Here is a 15,041-nt window from a genome sequence, read left to right on the forward strand (position 1 = left end):
TGACTTTGAAAACTTCATAAGTCAAAGAACATAGTTCATTAGCGTAAGGATTTTTGATAATCAGTGTTACCGTAGTTCTCTACACATACGAGGTAAAGCAGGAGAGGGAACCAGACTGGCCTGTTTGTTTACATTCAGCTGCGGTACCAGTTTAATTCTGATTCTGACAAAATCGGACCGTGGTATTAGGATTGAAAAACTCATTGTCAGTGTCTTATCATTTATATTGATAGTTTTAAAATAATTTTTTCATCAGAATATAAACGTGATTTATGTAAGAAATCCATTCTACTCTGTAAATGAACCCGGCTCTCTGTACTTCTGAGTACTTTGATTAACCCTCTGCCTTCCTTCACTAAAACGATCAATCCAATCATTGATTGAATTTATAGGAAGTCATTTGTCTAAATAAACTCGGTACAAATTATTATACGCTACTTCAAAGGGACTTCCAAGAGATACCATACATTTTACAGTCGTTCGTTGAACGAGTACGACTGAGACAACCATTTTTCGTCACAAGTGACCTACATACTGACGTCATTTTCACCTTGTGACGTCACAAACAAGGAGCAAAACTTTATTCAGCATATGCTATTTATAGAACTTATGTATTGCAATGTGTAAACCATTTTTTTTTCTAATCTTAATTGTAGATTTGTAGATATAGAGATAGTTCGCGAACTTTTTGATCACCCCGCGCAGAGTAGCATTTTAAAGGTATTTCACAGAAATTTCTATTTTTAGAAAGCAATGCAACACCGTTCATCGAAATCAACAACCGATGCAAAGAATTATGTATCATAGTGTAGTCTACTTGTGTGCGAAGTAATATTGAAATCAGACTAAAACTGTATGAGGAATCGTTTTTTTTAAATGTATTTCACAGAATTTTCTATTTTTAGTAACCACGGCAACACCATTCATTTAAATCATACACCGATATACAGAATTATGTATATAAGTGTTGGATACCCGAGTCCCAAGTTATATTGAAACCAGACTAAAACTGTAGGCGGGCCAGCATTTTGAAAGTATTTCACAGAAATTTCTATTTTTAGTAACCATGGCAACACCTTTTATCGAAATATAAAACCGCGAGAAAAGAATAATTTATTATGTAATTTAGCCTACTTTTGTGCCAAGTGGTATTGAAATTGGGCTAAACTGTACGATGAGTAGCATTTTAAAAGTATTTCACAGAAATTTTTATTTTATGTTACCAAGGCAACACACTTCATCTAAATAAAAAAGTTATACATTGAAATAATAACATTTCCATTGTCTTTGTCCACGATAAAATTACAAATACTTTATTTCTACATAAATCTACTGGTTCATCGATAGGCGCGGTTTAAAAATCACGTGCAGGGCGGAAAATAATGAGAAGTGAGGCTTGTAACAGTGAATTTCGGAATCAAGAGCATATAAATGTAAGGAAATACTGTCAGATTATTTTGGTTTCATGACGATGATCAATCGATTGGCTTGCATGATAACGTTTTTGCATTTATTCGGCGTTTATATAAATTATCACGCAAGCCACTCGATTGATCACATCATGAAATCAAAATATTAGACAGTTATTCGATCTTTGATTATGTATTTCAGTGTAGTCAACTTGTGTGCCAAGTATTAAAATCACACCAAAACTGTACGAGGTGTAGCATTATATAAATAGTGCCTGTTTTGGAGGGTAACAGTTGAAATTGACACCCCAAGGAAAACCATTGTCAACCGACGCGTTAGTTTATAATCTTATCTTTATTTTATTATACTGAATGTCTTCTTGATTTACTATGTCAGCAATACAAATCGTCGATCGCCTTTTCGTTCACGTTTAGAAAGCTTTCAAACTCCCCGCTATTTCGAAGAAGATTTACTGACCTCTTTATTGTTTATTTGATACTCTACGAGTCCTTTATCATCTAAAGTTTCGTTATTTCTGCACTCGCAAGCATGTTTCGTCTGTCGTTTGTTGTTTTCAAGTAAGCTACATCGAACGCAAGCTCTTATTGACCTCAAGTTTATTCCGGTTCTTTCAAACGCGCAACTGACGTTTTGAGAATTCTGCGGTGAACAGTACACGCATAATTTCCACGCATTTGGCATTACCGTTGTGTTACCCGTTGTCACGTGTGTTGCTAAGGCTGAGGGTAATAGAACAGATTGTTAACTGCGTCTAAACCAATCAGATTTTAGTATTTAACATGAAAGTATAATAATATAAAATGTATTTCACAGAAATTTCTATATTTAGTAACCATGGCAACACCATTCAAATTCATGATCGATACTTAGAATTATATATCTTAGTGAAGGCTACTTGTATGCCAAGTTATATTGAAATCAGACTAAAATGTAAGCAAAAGCAATACATAGAGAATAATGATCCTTGATTAAGTCTCTTTTTGTGGCAAGATTGAAATAAGATTACAACTGTAGAAGAAGCTTTTGATACAATTTTACAGAGTTTTCAATTTAGTTACCATGGCAACATTGTTCATCAAAATTAAAAATACAAAACTTATAATAATGTATCTCAATGGTGTGTATTTAACAATAAAGGAAGAGAAAAAGAGCAGTTGGGACATGAAACTTTACAAAAGCAATACCTAGAGAATAATGATCCTTGATTAAGTCTCTTTTTGTGGCAAGATTGAAATAAGATTACAACTGTAGAAGAAGCTTTTGATACAATTTTACAGAGTTTTCAATTTAGTTACCATGGCAACATTGTTCATCAAAATTAAAAATACAAAACTTATAATAATGTATCTCAATGTAGTCTACTTGCATGCCAAATTATATTATAATCAGACTAAAACTGTATTTGAAGTAGCATTTAGGGTAGTCTACTTGTGTGCCAAGGTATATTAAAAACAGACCAAAACTGTAGAAGGAGAAGCATTTTAAAAGTATTTCATAAAATTTCTATTTTTAGTAACCACGGCAACACCGCCTCTCTCTCTCTCTCTCTCTCTCTCTCTCTCTCTCTCTCTCTCTCTCTCTCTCTCTCGTATAATAAAAAACCGATACACAGAATAATGCATCTTAGAGTAGTCTACTTGTGTGCCTTGTTATATTGAAATCAGACCTAAACTGTAGGAGGAGTAGCATTTTAAAAGTATTTCGCAGAATTTTCTATTTTTAGTAACCACGGCAACACCGTTCATCGAAATAAAAAACCGATAAACAGAATTATGTATCTTAGGGTAGTCTATTCGTGTGCCAAGGTATATTGAAAACAGACCAAAACTGTACGAAAAGAAGCATTTAAAAAGTATTTCATAAAATGTCTGTTTTTAGTAACCACGGCAATACCGTTCATCGAAATAAAAAGCCGATATACAGAATTATGTACCTTAGTGTAGTCTAATCGTGTGCCAAGTTATTATTAAAATCAGATCAAAACTGTAGGAGGAGTAGCATTTTGAAAAATTGTTTACAGACTGACGGACGGACGGACGCATTACTATCGCATAAGCTCTTTGGTCTCTGACCAGTAGAGCTAAAAATGTAGACAGACAGACGGACGGACGATGGGCACCTTACTATCGCATATAAGCTCTTCTGGTCTCTGACCAGCAGAGCTTGTAATCACTAATTCATCAATAGTCGGTAGAAACAAAAATTTCGATTTTTTTTTACTTCTTTCACATTTGTACATGTATATAAACGGACTCGACCAAAGAGTCGTCTAGGTATGCCAAATATTTGCAAAATTATTTAGATGAACAGTTTCTATTGCCATGATAAAGTTTTGGTTTTTTTTTTAAATCTGTTTGATGATTTCAGGTTGTATCTGGTTCCCGCTCCCCCCACTTTTTTTATCCCATCCTACTCTATATGTTGGAAACGACAAAAACTTCAGAATTCTGCATTCAGTGTTTGACTGTTCTGTACATTCGGTGTCATTTCGTAAGCCACAAGTTTGATTCCTCAAAATTATTGATTCCTAAATATTAAAATGTCTCCGATCACATCCTGTTTAATGAAAAGTTTCGCGTGAATATAATACTGTTTATTTTAACCCAAAAATAATTAAACTTTGATTACAACGATTTGTGAAATGTTCTAAATTCAGCGTACAACATTCAATTTTTGTACTAGAGTCTAGACTACTGGGACTCCGATAGTCCGAACAAACTTTAAAGCGGCAATAAGGCTGCAAATCGTGTGCTTTTTCATTCAAATTTACCCAATATATCATTCAGGAATAAGGTAAAAAGTTGAAGTAAGCATTTTGAGAAAAATAAAAATTCTCTCCTCATACAAAATGAACGTAATTAGAATCTGCCGGAAAATCAAGGGTCGTACAACTTACATGTAGATGTTTACTTGTACCACGTGAATTCTAAAATGGCACGTGCATACAATGTAGGGTTTACAATTATAATGGAATATTAGGTAAAAGCAATTCTCAGAATCAAAATATCTTAACTCTCCGGTAAATTAATAATAGTTAACATTTAATCTGCATTCAGACGAATTTAACATGATTAAGTACAAATGTTGACGTTTTGTGTATTGGGGTGCAGGAAAGGAAAATCCACCAAATCATTATACGTCATACGCAAAATGTCAAACAAAATATCTTTTTGCAGTTCCAATACAATTTGCACTTCAAATAGCAATAATTTTTATATGTCATAGGTGCTTTTTTATGTTGAGTTTACATTGATTTTTTTTCTTTGAAAGCCATGGAGATACGAGAAGTGATAGCAAGTATCAACAAACCTGTAGGGTAGAACCTTCGCGAGCCCCACGTGAATGTCGCCGATATCCCGTTTCTTCTTCATCCAATGATTATATTAATCTCTCAACTAAATTTTTGTCAGGAATGTTGCTTTTCAATTTCAAGCCCTATTTATTGTTTTGTTTTTCGTTTTGGTCGACTTTGTCAATGCAGCAGGCCTACCGGGCTTCCCTCTCTTACCATGCTGTTTTGTTTATGAAAACTATACGCATGCGTGTATAGCATGGAATGTGGCACGTTGCGATGTATATATTTCTGTACCATAAATAATTATTAATTTTAATGATATAATCAGAATTATTTACTTATGAAATTTGTAATTTTCTGCAAGTGTATACATTTATGAGTATGAAAAAAATTCCAAATCCTATAGGAAAATTTTAACAAGACTGTTTTTGAAGAGATGCGCCATATTGTCACTTTAAACAGGACCTGTTAAATGTCTTGCTGAACCGCCTATCCTTATTATTATGTCTCGGAACGTATTGTTTTAAAAATATGATCACCCAGTTGTAAACGTGGATCGGGTTAAAATTTATAATAGCTGCTACGCTTCAAATATTTTCATCAGCTCTGGTACAAAAACACTCTAACAGTATCGAGGCACAGATCAATTTTCTTTTGCCTTCTAATCCAATTTATACATGAATAGCTCGCCGAAAAATGATGCATTCCTATATGTATATGCTTGCTATATATTAAGAGAACTTAAATATTGAAGTTGACAATAGTATTTGAAAAGTCCTTGTTCTAAAGAAGCTGTTCCTATACATGTTCATTTATCTATACTACTCGCTCTATAACTCAATATAACCAACCAGTAATCTATTTCTCATTGTTATCCTAATCCCTGGCGAAAGTCGGACCATGGTAGTAATACAAAGCATGAATTAATCATGATATCAAAGACAAAATTAGAGTCAGGAATCGGTTCCCTGGCATTGACAGCATAAATATATTCATGTCATAAGCGACGAAATATCAAGGTCATTATTGCTGTCATAAATGATTTGGAGCAGGGGTCTTTACAATTTGGACTTAAACACATATAATGTCAAAATTTCTTTTCCTTTGTTTATCGAATTTTTTTTTCTTTATTAGTTTAGTGTTATACGTGTGGAATTTTTCAAATTGATGAAATTATACCAAAAGAAAATTCAGTACATAAATTAAAATACGGATCGAATTATAATCAAGCTAGAAAATCGATTGAAACAAAGCAAATCAAATCGGCAGTAGAGAAAACACAAACCTCGAAACATCAGAGGCGGGATCAGGTGCAATGAAGGAGAGAGCTTTCCCTGACGATCGGTCATTCCTGTCGCCTGCTCCTTGTTTTAATCACGATTGTACAAACGGAAAGTCCATGGGGAGTTCAGCATGTATAAAGTGGTCTTACAATTGGTGTGAATAACGTACGTTAGTATTCGACCCTATGCACAGGCGCTTGATGTTTTTAACCTCTCTTCATAAATAAAAAAAAATCAATACTTTAATGATAACATGTTCCGTCACAATCGCCATCTTGAATTTTTCAGTTCAGGTACTTCGCCTTTATTTTAAGTCTACAGTGTGTTTAAAATTAACGTATCCAACGTGTCCGTCATGTACTTATATGTACTATAACAATGCCCCCACTTTCGGAGAATTCAAATTGAATCGGATTAAATCCCCTCTAATTCTTCAAATATCACTTCAAACTCTGTCTACTACTACCGAGGCCGGAAGTTGATGTTAGAAAGTCACAATCCGGGAAAGATTGAATGATTTCAAAGAAAACTAATTTAAAAACTACCTCTTGTAAGTATTTTGGTTGTGCTATAAAAGATGAAATCTCAACAGTTATAGGGTGTGCAATTCAAAAAAAAACCCCAAGCACTAGCCCACAGACTAGTGGCAGCAATAGAATAACTATCCCCAAGTAAAAACTTACTAGCTCAAACTTGGACAGGGTGGGGGTAACAACATTGGAAATATCTTTTTTTGAAAATCACATAACACTTTTCTCCTAGTTGATTAAGTGATCGTAAATAGTTAAATGGGATGCGCTACCTGAATTTTTTTCATTGTTTGGGGGGAAAAAAATTTGAAAAAAAATACCTGTAGTGCTTTTCATGTATTACATGGATTATTTTAATTTTGAAGACCGTTTTTTTTTTTTGCGCGCAAAAGGTGGCGACCACAGATCGCTTTAACTCCCAATTTCTGATTTTAATTCGCATATAGCGAATATTTCCCTTTAATTTCGAGCCCTGATTATAACGGAGAAAGAGGAAAAAAGCATTTCAACTTGAAATTTTTCAACAACAATAAATTAAAAATTGATCATTGGTGTAGTCATTTTCATGGCAAGATTTTTTGAAATCGACCAAAACTGTAAGAGGAGTAGCATTTTAAAAATGTATCAGATAAATTTCTATTTTTGAGTAAGTATAGCAACACCGTACATCGAAATCAAAAAACGATATGCAGAATTATGTATCTTATTGTAGTCTACTTGTGTACCAAGTTATATTGAAATCAAACCAAAACTGTAGGAGGAGTAGCATTTGAAAATATTTCATAGAAATTTTATTCTTAGTATGCACGGCGTCGCCGTTTATCAAAATCAAAAAACGATACAGAGAAGTGTGTATCTCAGTATAGGCTACTTGTATCATGTAAATTTTGAATTTACTAGGGGGAGGTAAATGCAAAATTTACAACATGATAAGTTATCATGTTGTAAATTTTGCATTTACCTCCCCCTAGTAAATTCAAAATTTACGACATGATACTTGTGTGCCAAGTTATATTAAAATCAGACAAAAACTATAGGAGGAATAGCATTCTGAAAATGTGTTTACAGACAGACGGACGGACACCTTGCTATCGCATAAGCTCTTATGGTCTCTGACCAGTAGAGCTAAAAATCAACTTTGGTGATAAATTTTAAATGACATATGATAGGGCGTTTATATTCGACACAATATGCCATAAATAATGACATCTCACCCAAAAAGACACCGAAGGCGGGGGACCACAATTCTTTGAATTTGCTTGTTTTAACCAGACTTTGACTACATTACGCTGTCCATTTGTTATCAGTGTCCCAGCGTCCTGCCCTATGGACTTGTACATCTAATTATATCATGTCCTACTGCCGGTCTTAATGTGCATTACCTTTTGGTTTTCACTGCATTAAAAATACCGGTATTTCGAAGCCCAAAACCAGAAGCTAATTTTAAATTTCGAACATCAACTAAGGGTTTTCTTTAAATACATAATAACTCACTTTTCTCAGACTTTTCTACAGAAGAGATCGATAAGCTTTTCGCTTGAGGTATTGGAATTTCCTTTGAGGGGAAAAAGGGAACCGTGTCTTACGACGAAGTACAATCTTTGTGGTTACCATATACATCTACGGAATATCAAGATCAATTTTTGTAGCAATGATTTTGATCTCCAACTTGTCTGCGAACATGATGTGATCCCATAGTCAGAGGTCTGCGGAAGATAAAAGCCCATCTTCTGCCATAATATTGTTCAATTGTTTGTGCACATAAATCAATATCTATCTGTCAAAAGAAATCTTTGTTCAAACCCCGATCTTTGACCTTAACCATGCGTGTGGGAGCCGTCATATAGTGTGATATGGTAATGACCAACGCAATTATCCCTCAAATTGAGGTTTTTTTTTGTTGGTTCAGTCCAATCCTTATTTTCAGGTATGATTTTTTTTGTGTGTGTGCATACATATATTAACTTCTGTGGTTGAATGTAACTTTACACTCCATTAAAAGTAAAGAAAATTCAACAGATGAGTGTCTAGGTCTTAACTTTTTTTTTCTTTCTGTACCTTTGCATTTTAGTTCAAATTTTTAAACAAGATAATACGCAACAAAATAAAATAAGTCACTTTTTAGTCAGAGAAAGTGTTCTTACTGTTTTAATCCTCGCGCAGAAAAGGATTCTGAACGTATTGAAAAAATTCTCTAGGTACCTTTGTATCCGACCCACATTTACCCAAAACTTTTTTTTTTCACTAAATTGTCCCCGTAGACTTCAATGCAGTCTTTATTGATTAATAAATTCTCAATCAAGTAATTGAATATGTGAACATACTCTTCTGTGATTCTTTTCGTAATGCTAAAATAAATAACAAAGTCCTCAAAGGATTAAATCATCTTTAAATATGTATAAATGCATGACTTTTTGCATTTTATAACATCTAAAAGGTTTGCGTATCAAGAAATTCATAATATAGCATTCTTACAGAAAACTTTAATGATTGCTTATACATACCTGAAATGTTTAAATAAATCTACACGATGCCACAGATAACTGTCGATATTATTGATTGTGAAATTATTCAAATTAACTCCCTACAAGTCTGCATATACTCCCATTGCGTTGTCTTTATTAAGAGGAGAAGCTTTAAGGTAGGTTAAATTTTGAATTTGTGTGACAAGATGGTTACATCTGCAGTCTTCTTAATGAGATTAATTAACTTATCTTGGTGAATGAAATAAGATGATTATATTACATACAGGATGAACATGAAAGTAGTAAAGCATATTAAGAACATAAATCAATTCACCTTAGTTTGGCAATGTCATGGGCATTTACTCTCATAGGAATCATAGGCGCTCCCCATGTAATTCTGTAAATGACGTATGATAAGTATATATAGGTCTACCCCTCTATACTATAAAATATCCAAGGCCTGCAACTGGGCGCCATTGTGGATTTCGCCTGGGACCTCTGACTGACTTACTTTAAGGGTTTCTGGGGTATACTGGGCTGGTTATCAGCATCGGGTACTGTAATTTATTGAAATAAAATATTTGCAAACTTTTATCCAGCACCATTCCGTTGCTTTCTCTTGTTTTCAAACATTTCTCTATTACACCGTCACACTTAGCTGATCTCGGCCGGAAGAAGTCGATTTCGTCGATTTTCAACAACTCGTACGAAAATAACTTTCGGAAGTTTGACAATATTTAGTGGGGAAAACATAGGCGCTTGGTTTCAGGATGGTGTATGTTGTGTATTATGTGTTTTTTGGTTTGTCTGAATACCCTCATTAAATAAAAATGAAAACTCGCTGAAATTAATAGCACGTTTTAAAAATGTCATATGTACAGTATATATACTCTCATAGGCACGTACATGTAGCATCGTTTTTGAAAGTGAGGGGGGGGGGGGGGCTGCCAGAGAGAAACATTTTTTTTTCACTTACCTGTAAAAGTTGACGAGCCGAAAAAAAAAAACGCTCAAACACGAAAATCCTATTTCGGGGGGGTGGGGGGGGGGGGGGGGGGTAGTGGCCAATTTTTTTCAAAGCCAACTTCATTTCACTTTCATTTTTTTCCCATACAATACTAGTACATTTTCCTTCATATCACAATACTATGGTAATAAGTGTGTGTGTGGGGGGGGGGGGGGGCAACCAACCTTTCAATGCACATTTTCAATAGTAAAGGTAATGTTGGGAAAAAAGTAGGGGCTGGCAACCCCCCTCCCCCCCCCCTTGTTGCTACGTGCCTGTCTAGCTCATACGGACTTGTGTAGAGAAAATAAATCAGTTAGAAAAATCAGTACCTCTTTCCGAGATAATATTTTTTTATTTTCTCAAAGAGTATCACAGGGGCTTGTGTACAGAAACAAAAAAATGTACCCCAGAGAGAAAAAAAAAACTCCGAGGAATATGACATTTTTAAAACGTGCTAATTTCAGCGAGTTTTCATTTTTATTTAATGAGGGTATTCAGACAAACCAAAAAACACATAATACACAACATACACCATCCTGAAACCAAGCGCCTATGTACTTTCCCCACTAAATATTGTCAAACTTCCGAAAGTTATTTTGAAGTTGTTGAAAATCGACGAAATCGACTTCTTCCGGCCGAGATCAGCTAAGTGTGACGGTGTAATAGAGAAATGTTTGAAAACAAGAGAAAGCAACGGAATGGTGCTGGATAAAAGTTTGCAAATATTTTATTTCAATAAATTACAGTACCCGATGCTGATAACCAGCCCAGTATACCCCAGAAACCCTTAAAGTAAGTCAGTCAGAGGTCCCAGGCGAAATCCACAATGGCGCCCAGTTGCAGGCCTTGGATATTTTATAGTATAGAGGGGTAGACCTATATATACTTATCATACGTCATTTACAGAATTACATGGGGAGCGCCTATGATAGGAATAAGACATAGAGCATCCCTTTTATGAATAACCATTTCTATTTTATATAAATTTGTCCCTTCGAAATGTATTGCTTGACAAGCGAAACAGAAAAGGATATAGCTATTTGCTATATCACATACCATCAGAAATTCTTTCAGGGAATTGAAGTAACTGTTGGAATTTGAGCATCTCTGTCTTGTGAATACAAAGCTTGAAAAGGGTTTCATAATTCTTGTTGAATAGTAAATATATCTACTGCGCGATCCGTGGAAGACAACTCGAACATAGAGTATACACAAATGTCTCTACATAACACATCACAGGTGTATGTTATCAAAACAATTCTCAAATGTTTTGATTTGAAAACTTCTCTTAGACAAACGAGGAAGCCTGGTGCCTCCGTTATTTAAGGTAATCAAACAATGAAAAGGAAAGTTCACTGCAAACGAAATATCAAACAAACACACATTTTCTTACACGTACCTTAAAACACGATTCCATTGGATTACAGAGTCAAAGTTTCAGTTAAAATGTTTTATAGAAGCAATGTTTCTATATCCTCTTCTGGAAATGTCTTTGCATATGTAGTTTCTATTTGTTTGAATTATTTAGGAAAAAAAACGAAGTAAGTTCCAAACTTAGACTTAGGGAGTGGTCCAATCCTTTATTGAATAATTATTGCATAGGCATTTTTAAAAGAAACTTAAGCATCGATTTAGTTCTTATTCGGTATTTATGTTCACGATAAAATGCCAGTGATTAAGCCGCCCTCACAAGCTTTTTAATGTACAGTTTTCTAAGATAAAGAGGAAAACACAATTCAGAGAAATCTGTTAATTTACTACTGGTATTGGAATTACGTTAGAGTACCTTCAAAAGTATCGGTAATTCCAATCTCTTTCATTTATGAATTAAACAAAACCGACGGATGTGGTATTTCAGCCACTTGGAAAATAAGTAATAGGCTCAAGTGCGTGCTAACAAGTTAAATATTTTTAGTCGCCTATAAGGCGCAGTGGTAGAATCGTTTGCTCTGGGGGGCGTTTACTCTCACGTCTCGAGTTTGAATCCCTCTGCGGGCAGTAGAGACCGAGAGATTCCGTGTCATAGGAAAAAGATCCTTTACTGCTCAATGGTCCTGAGTTCCCAATTTGCAGCCCCGCCCTCTGACAAGTGCAGCGTCTCAATATGAGTGAAAAATACTCGAAAAGGGACGTTAACCAAACAAATTAATACATAAAAGAATAAAAGCAAACTTCAAGATTTAATTTAGTCTTTCGCGTATCCAAAGATCTGTGGTAAGAAAAAAACACTAATATTTTTCCCTGTTAAATAACCCCTTTTATTATATGCTTTGCCCTTTTAAAATACCCCTTTTATTATTTAAGGTAATCAAAGTCGCATCGCGAAAATCACAACTTTTTCCAGATATGTGTCATGAATTTACCGGGTGGGAAAATACAAAAAGTAAGAAATTTGAATTACAAGAAGGTATCAGAAAAATTTTAAGCATTTTACTCAGAAGACGGTTTACAGCGTTGCAGTATTATAAAGTCTTCTGACGGTGCACTTCCTCTCTTTATAGAAAATACATGATATGCAATATTAAATACTTAATTGGTTGAAATGCTGTGGAGTGTTCAGGGTAAGAGACATAAATTTTTGGGAATACGGTATTTGCATTTCTTTATTTTCTTCCTTTATATGGCAAGGCTAATGCCTGTAAAGAGCTGCTGAAGATGTAGAGAGCCAACAACTACAATACTCGTGAATAATATGGTCAAGATTACAGGTGTATGTCAGTTTATTGTTCATGGTTATTGCTAAAGACGGCAAAGCTTTTTCAAAAGCTATACTTCTTAATGTTAAACAATCAATTTCCATGCGTTTCACTGTCTTTGCCTTAACCATAAATGAATCACCGTTATCAAGGAAATGCAGATGCAATTCAATTAATTCTAATGGGACAATCTTGCTGCAATGACGAATGTAACGAAATGTCTTATTATATTGGGAACTGCTTCTTCAATTGGAACGATGGTTCCTGACATGACTCATGTGAATCTCTGACTTGTTGCATCCTAGTGTTGGTTTCATCCCGGATATCAGGATGGTAAATGCCCAACAACCATGACCACCAGAGTTCCCATAATTTACTTAAAGGAATGAGAAAACTCTTTTTGAAACGTTCAGACGAATTTTTGTGTGAAAATTCAGATCATATTATATAATAATTACAAGGACGTTTCCAATTAATCTAACAAATATATTTTATGAACGTTAATACATTATAATAAAATTAAACAGGGGTTAAAGATATCTTGTATTTCAAGTCTTTTAAATACGATGAAATTTTAGCACATTTGCGTGTGAGCATATGTAAGATGCTTATCAGTAAATTCAAATCTTAGCAGATTCTTGCTGGGTTCCCATGTCAGTTACAATAATAATTTAAACACTGTACAATTTTTCATATGACCTTTCTCCCACGTTGCACATCAATAATGCGATGAATCTTCCAAAATAATCGGGCTTGGTTGAAATTCAAGTTGAATAAAAATGATATGGTGGCTTGCTACATGTAACAGATTTTCATTATCCTGTTTTATCATTTTTATTTACAGACCACATTCATTATCCCTCATTTTATTTTCACTATTTCACCCCATTCCAATTCCATCCATCATTAATTGAAAAATCCGACGCCTAAAGTAGCCTCATGTAAACGAAACGCGTTTTATAGATATTGCTTGACTGATCAATATGGTTACTTCAGTGTTCCATTCATACATATACAGTGTATATGTGCACTCTCTTCATTAAAGTATAATAAACAAACTTAAAACCGTTAGACGTAAAATTGAAAACTTTCGCTAAATATGAATGCATTGAGGAGAAAAAATAAAATCGTTTCCATTTCAGTGCTTTAGAAAAATAATGACAATCCTCATTTTTACAAAAGAACAATGCTTCCTATTCTTTTTTTTTTATTTTAAAGCTTATGTTGCAGGTAATACATTACAAAAAAGAAATTGAGGAAACTTGCTATTGTTTAACCCTGGAAGAAAAATATATAGTGAGGGAAAATTGAGCGACAATCTTATCACAAATTAAGTTTTTTCATTTAAAAAAAGTCAACAGAAGAACTTACCTTAAGCTGAATTGAGGACAGTTTTGGTTTTGGTGAATCTCCTATTTCACACGTGATGTACATTTAAACATCGTAGTTAACAGATGATACACAAAAGTAATTTGCAATTAACCTTTATGATTCTCTTTTAAAAGGTAACTCTTTCACATAGTCTAACGAGCATCCATCTCATAGAAACACAAATGAACTGCATGATGGGTGTCCGTAACCATTCCTGTTAAGAAGAACATCAGAGAAGAGCAAATGTATAGCCTTCAGCTCAATGTTCGATGTATGTTAGAGATAGGGAAAAGTAAAAAGGAAATAGCATATCCGTAAGAATCTATTATTAACAATTATATATATATATATATCCGATCGGAGGCTGGAAATCACTTCAGGTTGAATACATCGATGGAACAGAATTTTCTGCGAGTATATCTATCTTAACGGATCCATCATCAGAAACTGTTTTGAGAAAGGCTTCCCCATCTTGTGCCTGCCTTTGATTTTTTTCTCCTGGGCTTGAAACTCACGATCAATTGATCGTTCAATTCGTCGTGTGATCAAATTTGGAAGTATGTTTTTTTCCTGTAATTTAGAATCTTGAATAAACACACTGGATGAGAATTAAAGCGTACTATCTACACAGATCGAACAGACGAGAGGTTCTTCGAGTAAAGCAGATTCTTTGAGTGGAGGGAGGTGAATTTATATTTGGCTGCAATAATTACTGCTTTTCATCAAATGAACAACATCTCGCCGAAAAAAAAAATGTATGCCGCTGTGATATACAGCGTTAGTGCATTCAAGAAAATTAAATTATAAACACTTTTACATGTCATAAAACAGATAGTTCGAGTTGTTGCTTCCTCATAACTTCAAATTTTTGGAATCATAATTGAGCTAGGGTAGAGAAAAGAACTCAAATTGTGATCCATCCCTCATGTAAGGGGACATATCTGAATTGAAATTGAACCAA

General features: G+C 34.3%; 1 protein-coding gene across 2 annotated transcripts in view; it reads right to left on the minus strand.

Annotated features, from left to right (window-relative positions):
* The window catches only part of LOC134242050 (potassium/sodium hyperpolarization-activated cyclic nucleotide-gated channel 3-like), a 104,515-nt gene extending 89,740 nt beyond the window's left edge, over positions 1-14,775 (minus strand). Inside the window, exon 1 of one of the 2 annotated variants that reach the window (XM_062724061.1) lies at positions 14,081-14,775. In XM_062724061.1, coding sequence (XP_062580045.1) covers positions 14,081-14,143 — 63 coding nt within the window. In that variant the 5' untranslated portion in view covers positions 14,144-14,775. Of the gene's footprint in view, positions 1-11,412; positions 11,501-14,080 lie in introns of those variants that run through there. The other variant, XM_062724064.1, reaches the window with a different exon arrangement.
* Positions 14,776-15,041: the final 266 nt, after the last annotated feature.

The sequence above is a fragment of the Saccostrea cucullata genome, unplaced genomic scaffold (genome assembly GCF_032062105.1).
Source record: "Saccostrea cucullata isolate Sc308-1 unplaced genomic scaffold, CSIRO_AGI_Scuc_v1 ctg93, whole genome shotgun sequence".
NCBI classification, from domain to species: Eukaryota; Metazoa; Mollusca; class Bivalvia; order Ostreida; family Ostreidae; genus Saccostrea; species Saccostrea cuccullata.